Raw genomic sequence first — 15,329 nt, forward strand, 5'->3', positions numbered from 1 at the left:
CGGGTTACTACTCCAGGTTCTTTTTGGTGCCCAAAAAGATGGGGGACCTAAGGCCCATCCTCGATCTTTCCCTACTAAATCTGTCAGTAACCAAAGAAAAGTTCCAGATGGTCACTCTTCAATCTTTTCTCCCCCTCTTGGGGGAGAACGACTGGATGTGCTCGATAGACCTCAAGGACGCGTACTACCACATATTGATGGATGAACGATCCAGGAGGTTTCTCCACTTTTGGCTGGGAGCCAGTCATTATCAATTCAGGGTCCTTCCCTTTGGTCTCACCTCAGCCCCCAGGGTGTTCACCAAGGTATTAGCAGTGATAGCGGCCCACCTGAGACTCCAGGGAATGCAGATTTTCCTGTACCTGGACGACTGGCTCCTCGCCGCCCCGACAAGGCATCTACTATGCTTAGCCAGGGACTACTTCCTCAACCTTGCTCCACAACTAGGGATCACTATAAACTCAGACAAGTCCTCTGTCACCCCGACTCAGGTGATAGATTTTATCAGGGCCAGACTGGATGCCAACAGGCAGCTAGTCTTCCTAACTCCCGACCGGTTTTACACACTGAGGGCACATGTGCAGGCCATCTTTCAATCTCCGAAACCTCCGGCGGGATTGGTTCTGAGGGCCCTAGGATCCATGGCAGCCGCAATCAACCTTCTGCCCATGGCACATCTGAACATGAGGATTTTACAGTGGACTCTACAAGTCCAATGGTCCCTTCATCAATACCCCTTGTCACCCCATTCCTCTCAGCAGAGCCTGCAAGAGGGCTCTCGTTTGGTGGCTTCAATCGCCGGACCTCCAGGCGCGACGCCCCTTTGCCATGGCCCCCTCTCTCGCCATGGTGACCACGGACGCCTCTCGTCTTGGGTGGGGGGGCATTATTCGGGCAGGACTGTCCAAGGCACGTGGAACGATTCAGAGACCTTATTGCACATAAATGTTCTACAGATGAGGGCAGTGCTGTTGTCGTTGCAAGCACTTCAGAGCCTTCTGCCTGCAGGAACAATTGCTATCCAGTCAGACAGCATGTCTGTGGTATGGTATATCAACAAACAAGGGGGAACCAGGTCTTACCCACTCTGTCGAGAAGCCATGAGAGTGTGGGAATGGGCAATCTCCACCAACCGCTTTCTCATTGCAACGCACATTCTGGGACGGACCAACATATTGGCGGACAGACTGAGTTGCACCATCCTTTCACCTTATGAATGGTCCCTCAACCCTCAAGTAGCGAGTCAAATTTTTGCCATATGGGGGCAGCCCTGTTGCGATCTCTTCACATCTCCCTCAAACATGAAATGCAACAATTACTTCGCTCTCATTCCCCCTGCCGGGAAAGCCCCGAGGGCCGCCTTGGTGCATGCTTGGCCACCCGGTCTTCTCTATGCCTACCCTCCTCTTCCCCTGATGCTGAAACTCCTTCAGAAAGCCAGTCGGTTGGGGATCAGGATGATCCTCATTGCCACATTCTGGCCTTGCCAAGCTTGGTTCCCTTACCTCTGGTCTCATCGAGCGAATCCGCCCTGGATTCTAGATCCCCTCCCGGATCTCATTTCCCATCTCCTGGGGCTCCCAGTCCCCGACCTGGTCAGCCTCAAGCTTACGGCTTGGCTGCTCCAGTTCCACTTGTAGCTAGGACTCCTGGTATCTCATCTCCAGTTAAAGCTATCCTAGTAGCAGCTCACAAGCCCTCTACTAGGCAGGTCTGTGGTAGTAAATGGAAGCGTTTCTCTATCTGGGCAGAACGCCATAATTTGGATCCTTTTACAGCCCCCTTGCCTGTGGTGCTGGATTTTCTTTCAGGACTTTTTAATGAGGGAGCTTGCTGTTCTACAGTTAAGGTTCAATTAGCAGCTATCTCTCATTATCACGTAGGCACTGAAATGGATCCTTTGATTACTACAAAATTGTGCAAGACGTTCCTAAAGGGTGCCTTTCTACTTAGGCCTCCAATAAAGGAATCAGTACCTCCATGGGATTTGACCTTGGTATTACAAGCCTTGACGGCTCCTCCCTTCAAACCTGCGGCTTCAGTAGACCTCAAATATTTGTCTTGGAAAACAGCCTTTCTAGTGGCTATTACTTCAGCCAGGAGAGTATCTGAATTGCAAGCTCTTTCTGTAAAACCTCCATACTTAGCTTTTCACAAGGATAGGGTTTACCTCAGGACCAATCCCTCCTCCCTCCCGAAGGTAGTTTCTGAGACTAATATTAACCAATCTATCAATTTGCCGGTCTTCTTTCCTAACTACCAGAACAAGGGGGAGTACAAATTACATTCTTTGGACGTGCATAGACAACTTAGGTTTTACATTCATAGGACATCTGGTCATAGACAATCCGACCAGTTGTTCATCTCCTTTGCCAAATTTAATCTAGGTAAACCAGTTTCAAAAGTTTCCTTATCGAAATGGATTTCACAGTGTATCATCATGGCTTATCAAAATTCCGGCAGGCCCGCACCTCAAGGAGTTCGTGCCCACTCAACTCGGGCTATGGCTACATCTGCCGCCTTTAAATCCAGAGTTTCCTTGGATGATATCTGTTCAGCAGCCACTTGGGCTTCATCTCATACCTTCATCAATCATTATAAACTTGGACATCATCTCCAGAGGGAGAACTTCTTTTGGCTCCACAGTGCTTCGGAATATCCTTCCATGAAGGCCGCCCAAGGTTTAGGTAGCTGGGAACTCTGTCCCACAGGTTGCAGACCAGATGAAGTTAACTACTTCAGATTAAGAAGTTATGTACTCACCATAACGTTCCATCTGAGTAGGTAAACTTCATTTGTCTGCAACCGTTCCCCCCCTCCGTCCCCCTGACCTTCAGATGCATTTTATGACATCTAGTGATGTACCTTTCTGAAAAGGTAGTTAGTTATCTACTATAGTGGTTGCGGGCAAACTTGATCTGAGGTCAATCAGGGTTGGCAGGGGATTATGGGTAAGGGGAGGAGCTAGGAGCTCGGATCTAAGCTTTGTAAAGTTGCCGGCTCGGATCCGAGATCGGATCCGCATCCCACAGGTTGCAGACAAATGAAGTTTACCTACTCAGATAGAACGTTATGGTGAGTACATAACTTCTTATTTCCTCCATCTCTTGGATCTTCTTATTGTCCATTGTTATATACTCCTTTAGGGTGCTACTCAAACTTTAAGTAACGGAGGATGGACTCTCCACTAAGTTATCTATCTACTTTGGATTAACATGTGCTGCATACATGATTCTGGACTTTCAGCCCTTGTGAAGTACTATTTAATGATGTTCTCATTTATATGAATTTCTCTTATTTTTGCACTTCTTAGTCAACATGGAGGCAAGACGAATTCACTGGCATTTATTACTTAACACAACAGGTTTCATCTGGGTTCTCAAGCAATCCACCTACACGCTCGACACCATACAGGAAGTTTTAATATTTTTTTATAGCATTGCAGACAGTTCAATATGTCCCACTTGTAGACATATTAACATCATTTTTTTACAAAATAACTTAATTGTCACCACCAGCAGAAAGAGCAACTATTGTAACATGCTAATTTGGAGTTATTGAACCTTTGTCATTACTCTCACAGTCCACTCCAGAATCTTGCAGTTCTCTCTCTCTCCATGTGTAATCATATCATCCTTTGTGGAACCAAGGACTTTCAGTAAGTCGGCCAAAGACCTAGAGCATTGTTCTTAACCATATTTAAGTTTTCGTCCCCTGTTTCTGTAGCTTAATACATAATACATTATGTAGAGGCAGTTATTGGAGTCAAACATGGTGCCATACTGCTGCAATAAATTTCAGAGCTTGCTACTAATAGCAAGTTGGTGCAGAGGTTATGGTTGCAAACTGTGGTTCTGGGTTGGATTCCCTCAGCCCTCATTTCCTATTGTGTGACTTTGAGCAAGTCACTTAGCCATAAATTGCTCCTGGGTCACCCCAGAAAATGATTGTGTGCTCAGTTGGCCTATCTGGTTAACAAATGGGTATTATTAATTCTGCTACTAGAATCTCCAAGCATAGCCTTCACTATAATGTTTAACTCAATGCTGTTATGATTATAAGCACGACCTTCCTTTGACAAAGACAAACCAGGATGGATCCAGTGTCTGGAGATCTCTTGTGTCCTTGTTGATAATTTCCATGATAATTCTTTCCATCGCTTTGCAAATAAGATTAGTCAGGCTAATGGGTCTGTAGTTTCCAGTATCTGTTGAAGGTAGTTTCTTATGAAGGGAGATGACCATCACAGTCCTCCATTCATGTGGCACAAAGCCATTTTTAAGACTATAGTTAAATAATTACTCCAGGAGTCCTTGTAAGTTGTATTTTAGACTATTCAGGAATCATCCTGGGATGTTAGTGAGGCCCATTGAGGCCATTTTTTGGCTTTAGTGAGTGCAACCAGAACATGTTCTGTAGGTATAGCTGGAGGGGTTATGTTTGAGGGTATTTTTGGGGGTAAAGTTGGAACTGAATTTGTCCTGTAACAACTTTGCTGTATCACCATGGTCAGTGAATGTGGTACATTAACCACCAATCCAGCACACTGTTGTGCGCTGCCTTGAGGTTTCTGACATAGCTGTAGAAGGCCTTATGGTTATCTTTCAACTGGGAGGCTAACTTAACCTCAAAGTTGGCACTGCTTGATCTAATTAGCCCTCTTAGTTGACTATGTCTCCACTGAGTGACGGTATGTGGTGTTAGGTGCTGTTTTTTCTGAGTGCCTATGGGCTTGCTGAGGCATAGCTTTGACAACAAGTGGTTCAGGTGATCTTTATTGTTTAGGAAGATCGCTAGTAAGCTCCTCAGCATAGGTTCGTCTGTGTGTATGTTGTGTGCTCTGTGAGGTGGGTTTTGTAGGCATGGTTTCGACAACCTGATATACACTTGTATGCAGTAGTTTAGCCTCCATTGTCATTGTGTAAGTAAACTTCTCTCTCATACTGTGTCTTTATGAGAGAGATTTTATCTTTATGTGAATTACCCTTCCTGATTTTTGCCATAATATTTTTATTTTTATTGTGTATCCTATTTTATTTGAGATGTCACCAGAGCAGTTTATATCTGGGGCTAGTCCTGGCTTACTTCTGATAGGTACAACAGTCTGTATGCAGCCATTGACATGGTTGCACAGAGTCTCTGAGAGCAACTCAGTATAGGCTGCTTTGTTCTGTAGGGTTGGAGAGCAGTGAATTTTGACAAACCATCACATAATAAAAGGTAATTTTCCTTGGAACAATTCCTGTTACTGGTTTTAATAGGATTATGGAGTTGATTTTGAGTTTGAAGGAAACAGATTTATGATTGGACCTTACTAGGGAGGACAAGACATTGCGGGTCCCATATTTGTGGTCCTGTATGACCTGAGGTCAAGTATATTGGAGGTTGTAGTGGGTGTATTCAATATTTGATCAAGGATGTTTTTATTTAGAAAGTCCATGAATCTCTGTGCCTGTAGAATTTAGGCCGTATGGGATTCCCAATCTATACAGGGATAATTAAAGGCTCCCATGAGTAGGGTGTTAGGATGGATCGTAAGTCTCTCCAGTAGGCTCATGTATCTATTGTGAGCTTCTTGGGACATGCAGAGTGACCAATAGCTGGCTAGGATATATTATGGGATTTTGTCTATGGTAATCTGCATGTAGAGAACCTCAAGCATGTAATCCTGTTTGACCATCCTAGAGGTATGCTTGTTATTGATGTATATTGAGACATCTCCACCTTCAGCCTTTTTCTGTGCAACTAGTGGTCTAAAAAGTGTGGGAAGCACTGAAACCTTGCACTGCCAGGGTAATCACTCTGCTACTTTAAGATATGTCTCAGTAACTGCACAGATGCCCATATTCTCCATGGTGAAGAGGGCTTGGAGGGAGTGCAGTTTTTTATGCAGGCTTCTGGCATTGATTATTAATACCTCGAGGTTCAGTTGAGTTGATTTTGTTGTGTTGGTAGATTTGTCTGTTTGGAATTCCCTAAAAATAGCACTGTGGGAATGGATAAAGTTGTATCCAGTATTTGAAAGCTTAGAAGGGAAAGGTATAGACCATCCTTGTCCTCCCAAGCTGACAAATATTGGATCCCTTTAGAACAATACCAGAAAGACAGACAGTTGTTGAAATCAGTCATTTTTTGCTCATATTGTGGGCATCATCCTCGGTGATAGTAATGTGCTAGCTAGTGCTTGGCTCATATCAGCCTGAAACACACAGTCTGAAAGCTCCATAATGTGTCTCTTCATATAGTCCAGGGAGGTACATGTCAGGTCATTTACACCTACATGGACTGTGATGGAGTGATACTGGTACCTGTAATGATGAGTGCGTGCATGATTTGGCAGATACTGGCTCCTGATAAGCAACTAAGGGTAATCTTCTCTTTGTTCAACCTGCTTAGAGTGGTATCAAAACATCTTATAGAGTCCCCTTTGATGAGAGTCCTGGGAAGTGTATTAAACTTGTTTTAGAGGCTTAGTGCTTGGGGCTCCACTTCTAGTAGAGTCCCCTATGATATGAGAGTCCTGGGTAGTGTATTAAACTTGTTTTGGGGGCTTAGTGTTTGGGGTTCCACTGAGAGTGACAGTATGTGTGGTGTTAGGTGGTGTTTTTTTCTGAGTGCCTTTGAGCTTGCTGAGGCATAGCTTTGACAACGGTGTTTTTTTTTTGTTGTGGTTTAGGAAGATTGTTTTTAAGTGGCTCAGTATACTTTACTCTGTATGTATGTTGTATGCTGTGTGAGGCAAGTGTTGTGAGTGTGGTATTGACAACCTGATTTGCACTTGTGTGTGAGATTTTAGCCTCCAGATTCATTGTGTAATTACATCTCTCACATACTGTGTATGTTTCTGTAAGGATTAAGTGGTTGTTAGTAAACATGAGATACTTGTTACATTGTCTCAAGGTGCCCATATGTACCATGCTGTCTATAGAGAAATTAGGAAATTGCATATCCATACTGTCCAGTGCTATGATTGGTGAGCTACAAGGGGGTGGTGTATTGGCATAACACATTGACTTTTAGCCAGGAAGAAGTAAATCATAACCTTGAAAAAGGATGTCTTAGTAGCGTGTCTGGTATAGAAGCCAAAAAAAAAAATGTACTCAGTACTTCTGTAGAATTAAATAAACTTGTGAATATGCAGCTTTCTGTGGTCCATGCAAGTAAAGGGAATGTCAGAAATTGAGTGGCGGTAGTTAAACTCACCCATATCAAATGCTGATTTTTTTTTTTAATTATGGATCTCTCAGGCCTGCTCCATTAAAAATGGAAAGACACCATTATTTTAAAGATGAAAGGATGATTTGGTGGATCACACACCCAAAGACATCAACTCAAGCAGTAGCTAACTAACGTGAGTATAAATGTAATCTGCAGTTGATAGACTGCAGTGAAATAGACAAAATCACTGTAATCTAGCATCTGAAGTTCACTCCACGTCCAAGGTATGTTCTTAGTCCAGATTATGCAGTCTTCCTGTGAGTTTATTGTGGGGGGGTTGCCCTTAATTATGCAATATTAGCAGCAAATAACAGAGCAGCTAACTCAAATTCCTCAGAAGAAAACACCCTGTAGTAAAGAACAAATGCATAATAAATGGTATTTTCTTTTTGGGGCTCATTGATTCTGGAATTTGATGCTATTTTGTGTGTCTGTTCTTCAAGAAAAAAGTTAAATACCTGCATGGCTTCTTCCCAAATCATGTGCAGTACTGGAACACATGGTATACTTTCAAGTTTTTCAGTTAGTACACTCACAGTGAGGAGTAAATCACATTTCTGGATACAGACCTTCCAAATTTCTGCTAAATTTCCTTACTTTAAGAAAACTCCAGGGTGTGTAGTTGGGTCATATAGATTTTGAAAGCAAATGCACTTTCTTACTTCTGCACATACTTTTATTCAGTTCTCTGTTTCTGCACTGCGACATCATGCCACATCAGAAGTTTTTTTTAACCTCCTCGCCTGTTGACCATTAAGTTCGTGCCCATTGGTCTGGACTGGGGTGAGAGCTGACCAGAGAAGATATCATCCAGACAGCCATGCAGGTATGTTTTCACATGTATCTTCTGGCTGTGAGGTTCTTTATATTGGCCCTAAACCCAGCCTGGGTGAATGATGTGTGACACTCACATCACTGTAAGGGACTGCTATGCCCTTTGCATGTATGAGCATGCTTCCACATACATTAGTGTGGGCTACCATTGCCAGGTTAGTAGTACCAAGTACACATTCTCTATTCTAATGACTTTTTTTATGACTGTAAGCCTCAATTTGCATGTATGGAACTGAAGACTGAGACCACCCTTCCCCTAGGATTAGTGGACCAATGCCATTTGCTCATTCCCATCCTCCCTACATAGCTTCTCCATCACCTGAGCAGCTACTCCAGCTGTGATCATCTGGGTTATAGCTTGGACTAAATTCTTTGGTGCCATGGAGCTGGCAATATCATGAAACTTCATAAAGGCACTATCGGTATGCTGTAGCCTCACTGAGTTGTCTACTCAGACTGACTTTTCTCATGAGGCTTTACCACATGACATGCAAACACACACATATGTGCTCCCAATCTATAACCTATATCATAATAACATCTGAAGGGAAGCAATGCCAGCATACTTAGTACGAAGTCATCAGTGGTGTGGTGCAGACATTAATTTGTTCTTGCTCCAAAAAGTCATGCATGTTGTATGCATAAATTGTCTCATGTTCCCTGAAACAAACTGTCAGACTACAAATGCAGTAAAGTAAATATTATTGACATGCACATTGTTTGGTGGTGCTGCATCTGATTGTGATATGCGGTACAAAAGTCAGAAATTTTGTACAAAAGGTGTAAAATTTCATGAGAAAAACCTGTGAGGACCATCATCTCTAAAGTTTTTGAGGAATGTAAGAATACTGTATTGCAGGGATATAGTTTCTGACTAAGTTAATTCAACTACATCACCAATGCCTGAAAATCAATACAAAGTAAAGGAAATGCTCCAAAGAAAGCAGAGAAAGAAATGCTGCAGGTAGCTGCCAGTCTTAAAAGTTGGAGCAAAGTAAGAATACATAAGCCATGGAAATGTTTGCAGCTTTAAGCTTAAATAGTTTGTCATGCTGCTGACCAGAGGTCTTGTGTTGTTCACGGGGAAGGTGGAGAGCTGTAGAAGTCCAGAACAGAGAACTTTGAAAACTGACAACCAGTACTGTCACAGAAAGAGAGAGACTGTTTGAACTGTGATAGTCAAAGGGTTGCAGAAAGAGGGTCCTCAGGTTGGTCTTCAAGCAAAGCAGTAGAGTAGCAAGAACTGTCCCAAAAGAAAGATTACATGTCCATTGTGTCTAGCTTTATTAAATATTTCTGGTTTGGAATTCAAAATTAAGGTAAATTTAAACTGGTCTGTGAATTATCGGTGTAACATAATGCATGTTATTTTATATGCATGCAATGTATTCTATAACGTATGTGTGTGTGTGCGTGCATGTAATGGATGTAATATATGGGATATGTAACTTAAAATGTGAGTACCTAAATACATTGCAATTGCATGTCAAGTGGTACCCTTTTTTCTAGACATTTCCTTCTGAATGTTTGCTTTATGGAGGCTTAGACTCGTACACAACATGTGTTGTTCACTGAACAGCCTGACAATCATCCATGTTACACATCACCTGTAACAGGTGACAAAATGCTATTGCTGCAGTGAAGCCGGGAGTTCTACCAAAATGTAAAGGCAGTATGACAGACTAACATTAACGTAACTCAGTGATGTAGAACCGTAGAACACTGTGCCTTGTAAATAACTTCTTGTTCTACAGTAACATTATCATTAACTTGTGCTGCAAGATGTGTAAACAAGAGTCAAGAAACTCATTACTAGATTGGTTTTGTATGTGCATAAGTTTGTGTACTTGGGTACATTCTACTACCACACCGTGTAACATATTTTTACTTCTAAAAGTGAATCTCGGACATAAGAGAAGAAAAATGTTCTTCACATATGAGAGCAGTGCTGCACATTATCTGCTTGAGACAAATACGTCCTCATCAGCTATGTGTACTTACTAGTTTAGTAAACCATTTGTGTCAAATAACTCACCAGGTCATATTGCCCACACAGTATTTGTGAATAATTTATTAATTTGATTTCACAGTACTCACACTTGAATCACACAGATATGGGGGTGAATGTTTCCAAAATTAAAGAAGGATTCTAAATTAACTACAAAACCTATTTCAGTTTCTTAAAACTCCAGTTATAAATCTGTTCTTTATTCAGAGTCAACGTTAAAAGTCTCCATAATCCTTTTATTTCAGTATATGTGCAGACACAAAATGAAGTCTCTCTCCTTCCAGAAGCAGTTCCTGTCCTCTAGCTGGTGCCATACAGATCACATGACCTTTTAGAGTTTAATATTGCTAAAATGAATGCACATGCATGTGATCAGTTTTGTTTTAAAGTTAAAGTAAGTGTTGGTATACATCTAACTTCAGAAAGAATGTAGAGAATATCTCGTAAAAATTGTCCTTAATTGAGAGATGCCTATAAAATAAAGTGATACCAGTATGAAATATCACAGGCTCAGTGCAGTGTTGCTTATGACTTTATGTGCGTTTAAATGCAAAGTTTGTTGAACTACTTGGAACAGAAGGCATACCTCCAATCTGTCTGTATTGACATGCAGTGGTTTGTGTCTTTACATGGCTTTTGTCCAGACCGTTGCAAGTGGTAACTGGACTGGAGTGGAAGGAAAGACTTTGCCACATTAGAATAATGTTCTGCATCAATGACACAGATGTATGCAGTTTTGTTCCCTTTATTGTAAGGTGAATGGATCATTGAATAATTAATTGTGTTTATCTTAATTTTTAGGTGACAAGATATTAATCACTTATTCTGGTGGTGACAAAGTATGTCAAAATGGACGTGAAGCAAAGACAGTAATGCAGTTGAGTTGCTCAACAACAGTTGGAGTTCCCGCTCTGCATCAGTAAGTTGTCTCTGTAATTCAGCATCACAGAAAACTTGTCTGGGAGCTCCCAACCTGTGTCTGACCTGACTGCTATGAAAATTTATGGAATTGCTTCTTAAGAAAATAATTGTTGATTGATGAGAAGCCAGCGGGGCACTTGTCTCAAGACCTCATGCGATCATAGCAAGATGTCATTTAAACACATCTAATGGAGCTTTTTGAATGGGTAGACAAAAAAGTAGACCAGGAAGGGGAGCTGGACATGCCTTATCTGAGCTTTAACGAGTAATTTGGTACAGTAACTTTCACCAAATTAACGAGTATGTTAGACATCCTTGAGATGGTTCTTGGTATAGTAACGTTTAGTGAAAAATTAAATACTGGTAGAAACAAGGGACACTCGGTGATAGTAAACAAGAATTTATTTTGAAGAAAATTAGAGTGCTCGTGGGATACTACAGGCTCTGTTCTGAATCATGTCCTTTATAATTCATCAAAAAGTAATATTGCAGTCTGGAATAAAAAGTTCTGTATACAAGGGAAAACATGAAAAATAGCAAGTACTGAGGTGATGAATAACCAGTGAGACAGTCTCTGGCAGGAACAGACCAATGGTCAAAAATTCTGACAGATTTATTACAACAAACTGTAAAATTCACACAACAAAAACCAGGGGGAATACTGCAGTTAGAGAAGAAATAAATGTGACTTTGGAAGCCTTCTGTAGTGGATAACTTTAGATTTCCTGTTGTAATCCCCAGCTTGGCACAGTTATATATTTTCTGTTTTCATGTTCATGGATTCTTGAACACACATGTATTGAATAGAGGGGATGTGAGAGCAACTCATTCCCTGTGATACTCTGTTGTTTTCTGCCGCCCACCAAGTTTGCATCATAGTCTTCATGGTCATCACAGGAAAGTTTTCATATTGCACGCCTAAAACATCAGTGTTCCTGCAGTTTACTTAGCTTGTGTCAAACGTTTTGGCCAGGTCAAGGTATGTCATGTATACTATATTGCCTTCATCCTTTGCTTTAACCTTTTCAAAACAATCCACCAGGTTGAATATGCATGACCTGCTCTTGACAAATCCAAATGGAGACAGGTCCAGTGTAGTTCTCTATGTTTTGACTGATTAATTCCATGGTATGCCTTTCCATGGCTTTGCATATGAGGCTGTTCAGACTTGTAGGTTTGGAATTGCTTGGATCTGTGGTAGGTCTTCCGTTATGCAGGAGAATGACTGTAGCTGTATCCATTCACTTGGTATAAAATCTGTATGGAGGCTCAGACTTCTTCCTGTTCATCTCCATCTAGCAATCCCAGCCTCCGGTTCAAGTCTGGGGAACTCCTGATTCTTCTAGTCAACTCCTATGTTTTTTCATTCTCAAGCATTTTCCTTTGTAACATTGAAAACGGTTACAATCGCAAAGCCTCTCTAGGAACTTTATTATTAGAAGAATGAGAAGCAGAGTCCCCCTCTGTTTCATGGCTCACTTTTTGTTGGACAAGCTGTTGTATTTTCTCCTTAGCTTGTTCTGCATCAAAAAATGACTTTGATCCACCATGATAATTATATTCTGAAGACAGCTGGATACAGTAGTTTGAATCTCGCACCGTCCTATAAGCATTCCCTGACTGCTGCCATTAATTTGCTGTTCTTCTGCCTAGTATACGGCAAGTAATCATTTTTCACAAACACTCTGTCTGCAGTGTTTAATGCTTTGCTCTTCAGACACAGTTTTGTCCTGATCAAGTCTTTCTGCTGGTATGATTACATCTTTACTCATACATGTCTAGGTTGCTTTCTCATGGCCAGGTTTGGAGTTATACACGCAATGTGCCCTTTCAGTTAACAAATCCTGCTGTGAAAGGTAAAAAGTAAAAAATGCACCAAGATAACACAAATCCTGCTGTGGAATACCAGTCCAGTTGCTTATTTGTGCTTTCATCAAATGAATACATTCTTTTCCTTCCAGTTTCTCTGGTATGGCAGAACATCTCCGGTTTTCTCTCTCTGTCTCTCTCTCTCTGTTTTAATTGGGACACTGGACACTGAGAGGTGCACAAGGATAGTGAGAAGTGCATTCCCATTGCTCTCCTCTACAGTGCTCTTGCACCAGAGTTGTGCTCTGGATTGTGTAATCCACTGTGGACCTGACCTGTAGCCCTTAGCCTTCCCTATAGAAGTTCTACTGGTGTCTAGCCAAGAACGTTTTGAATAATAGACTTCCAGTATGGCAGACATGGAATAGACAGCTGTTTTCGAGCTCTGACCTGAGAGATTAATATTTTTAGCAAAAGATTTGAATTTCCAGGAAAGAAACTATATGCTGATAGAAACATTTATTGATCTGTGACTTCCAGAGGACAACCAAAAAGGGAGAAAGACAGAGATATGGGAAAATAAGTCACCACAGTGCAGCAGGATGCATGCAGACTGACATGCCTTGGAGCAAAAGACTAGCAGAAATCCTTAAATTGAGAGGGGCATTACTGGAATATGTGGCAGCAAATAAAACAAATATAGGAGGTGGAGGAGGCATTAACCCACCATACAGATTCACTATATAAGATGCTTACAGATAAGAAAGAAACAAGGAAAAAGTTGATTGACCAGGACGGTAAAAGCAAAAAAAAAAAAAAATCAAAAACTGGTTGAGCCTGAGGACTGATCAAGGAGGGACGATTTAACAAAACACCAGAGTTGGCCAAAGGAAATGACATGAGAAAATTCATGGTTGACAGTATTTACAAATGGGCTGGAATTGTGAGGAATGAGGTTAGGATAGAAGGATCGCACAGTCACCTATGCCCAGAAAAATAACCAGGAAGCAACCCAGACTGTAGTGAAATTTCAGACATTTCTTGTGAAAGAAGTTTTGAGTATACTTTGCAGAAGAGAAAAACTAAATAAGTGGGAGAGTCCAGAATATATATATGTGGACAATGACTATTTAAAAGTTGCAAGAAACAAAATGAAGGCTTTCATTACTGCTTTAAACTGTGTAGGGAAATGAACTTATCTTTCAAAATGCTCTATCTCCTGCATATTTTCATATTTTCTATTCACTGGGTGTTAAGACTTACTCAGGTATGCAGAGGGTTTGAGATTGAGAAACCAAGTGAGAAGGAAGTTTGCAGCAATGATGAGGGTGGAAAGACCAACCAAACTTGCAGAAGGAACAGTATCTAGTGAAGCCATGCCTCTTGTTTCATCAAAAAAATTCTAGGGAGAACAAAGGAAATGCAGGACAGTTTAGAGAATGGCCGTAAAAGCCCAGAACTCATGAGAACAGAGAATGGAACTAAACTCTAAACTGGATGAAGAGAGATACGTGTATAAATAAAAATGTAGGTTAACTGGAAAACAAGCAGTTACAGAACAAGCAAAATTGGTGAGACTGTAACTGGAAATAACCTTAAAACAATGGGGAATATGGAGTCAGATCAACAACCTGGCTTGGGTATGATACAAGATGAAATTCACCTTATAGTGGTTAGTAGTAAGTTGGATACATAAAATACAGAGGTGGCTTCTCAAGTGACTTAGGAGTTCTTTTATTGGTCCTTCAGAGGTAAGGAGTTCTGCAGAGAAGTGGATGCTGCAAATTCGCACTTCATATTCTGCATAGTCCACTATATAATGAAGTAATATACAAGTTACAGTGAAATGTATTTGCTTGAACTGAAATGTGTGTGCATGTAGTCCAGTAATTCTTGAAATAATATATAAAGTATATGAAATGGTGTTGACTGAACTGGAACAAGTGAGTGTTACAAATATTGTTTCTTTTATTTGGCTTGACAAGATATAGTTCTTCGGCATGGTTGCCTAGCTATATCCATGCTGGCTAGTAGGATTCATCGTATATAAACTACTGGTACGTGGGGGGGATTGTTTAATATTTAATAAGCAGTTAAACAGCAGATTATGCTGAAGCAGAGCACAGGAAGACAAGGAAGCCCCCTCCTCCAATAAAGGGAGGAAGAAAGTCATATGACTGGTTCCCCCAATCTGGGAAAAGGGGGTGAAGCAGGGTGCTGACTGCCATTTTAAAATTGCAAGTGTACAACTATAGGGAGTGGCAATGAAAGAAAACCACAGTCTGCCATGTTTAATTATGGAAAAGAAAGTAATTTGTCAGAACAGGGAGCAATAAAGTGAATGGAGACACAAGAGATTGTAAAGATCTAGATAATCGAAAGGGGAGGGGGGATGATGGAGTACTACACTAGCTTATACCATGGATGAAAGTCTAAAGTACTGCCAGCTATTGAGTGGTAGCTAATAAGGCATGGGAAATAATTGCATGAGCCAACTGCACATTGTTCTGAGGGTTATAAAGTTAGGGATGGGGAGGGG

At 41.2% G+C, this 15,329-nt stretch overlaps 1 protein-coding gene across 1 annotated transcript in view; it reads left to right on the forward strand.

Moving 5' to 3' along the window:
* IGF2R (insulin like growth factor 2 receptor) overlaps positions 1 to 15,329 on the forward strand; it is a 2,372,344-nt gene that overhangs the window by 2,295,701 nt on the left and 61,314 nt on the right. Inside the window, exon 41 of the mRNA XM_044074918.1 lies at positions 10,862 to 10,979. Within this exon, the coding sequence (XP_043930853.1) occupies positions 10,862 to 10,979 (118 nt within the window). The remainder of the gene's footprint in view (positions 1 to 10,861; positions 10,980 to 15,329) is intronic.

Source organism: Protopterus annectens, chromosome 1.part0 (assembly GCF_019279795.1).
Source record: "Protopterus annectens isolate FY-2018-M chromosome 1.part0, PAN1.0, whole genome shotgun sequence".
NCBI classification, from domain to species: domain Eukaryota; kingdom Metazoa; phylum Chordata; order Ceratodontiformes; family Protopteridae; genus Protopterus; species Protopterus annectens.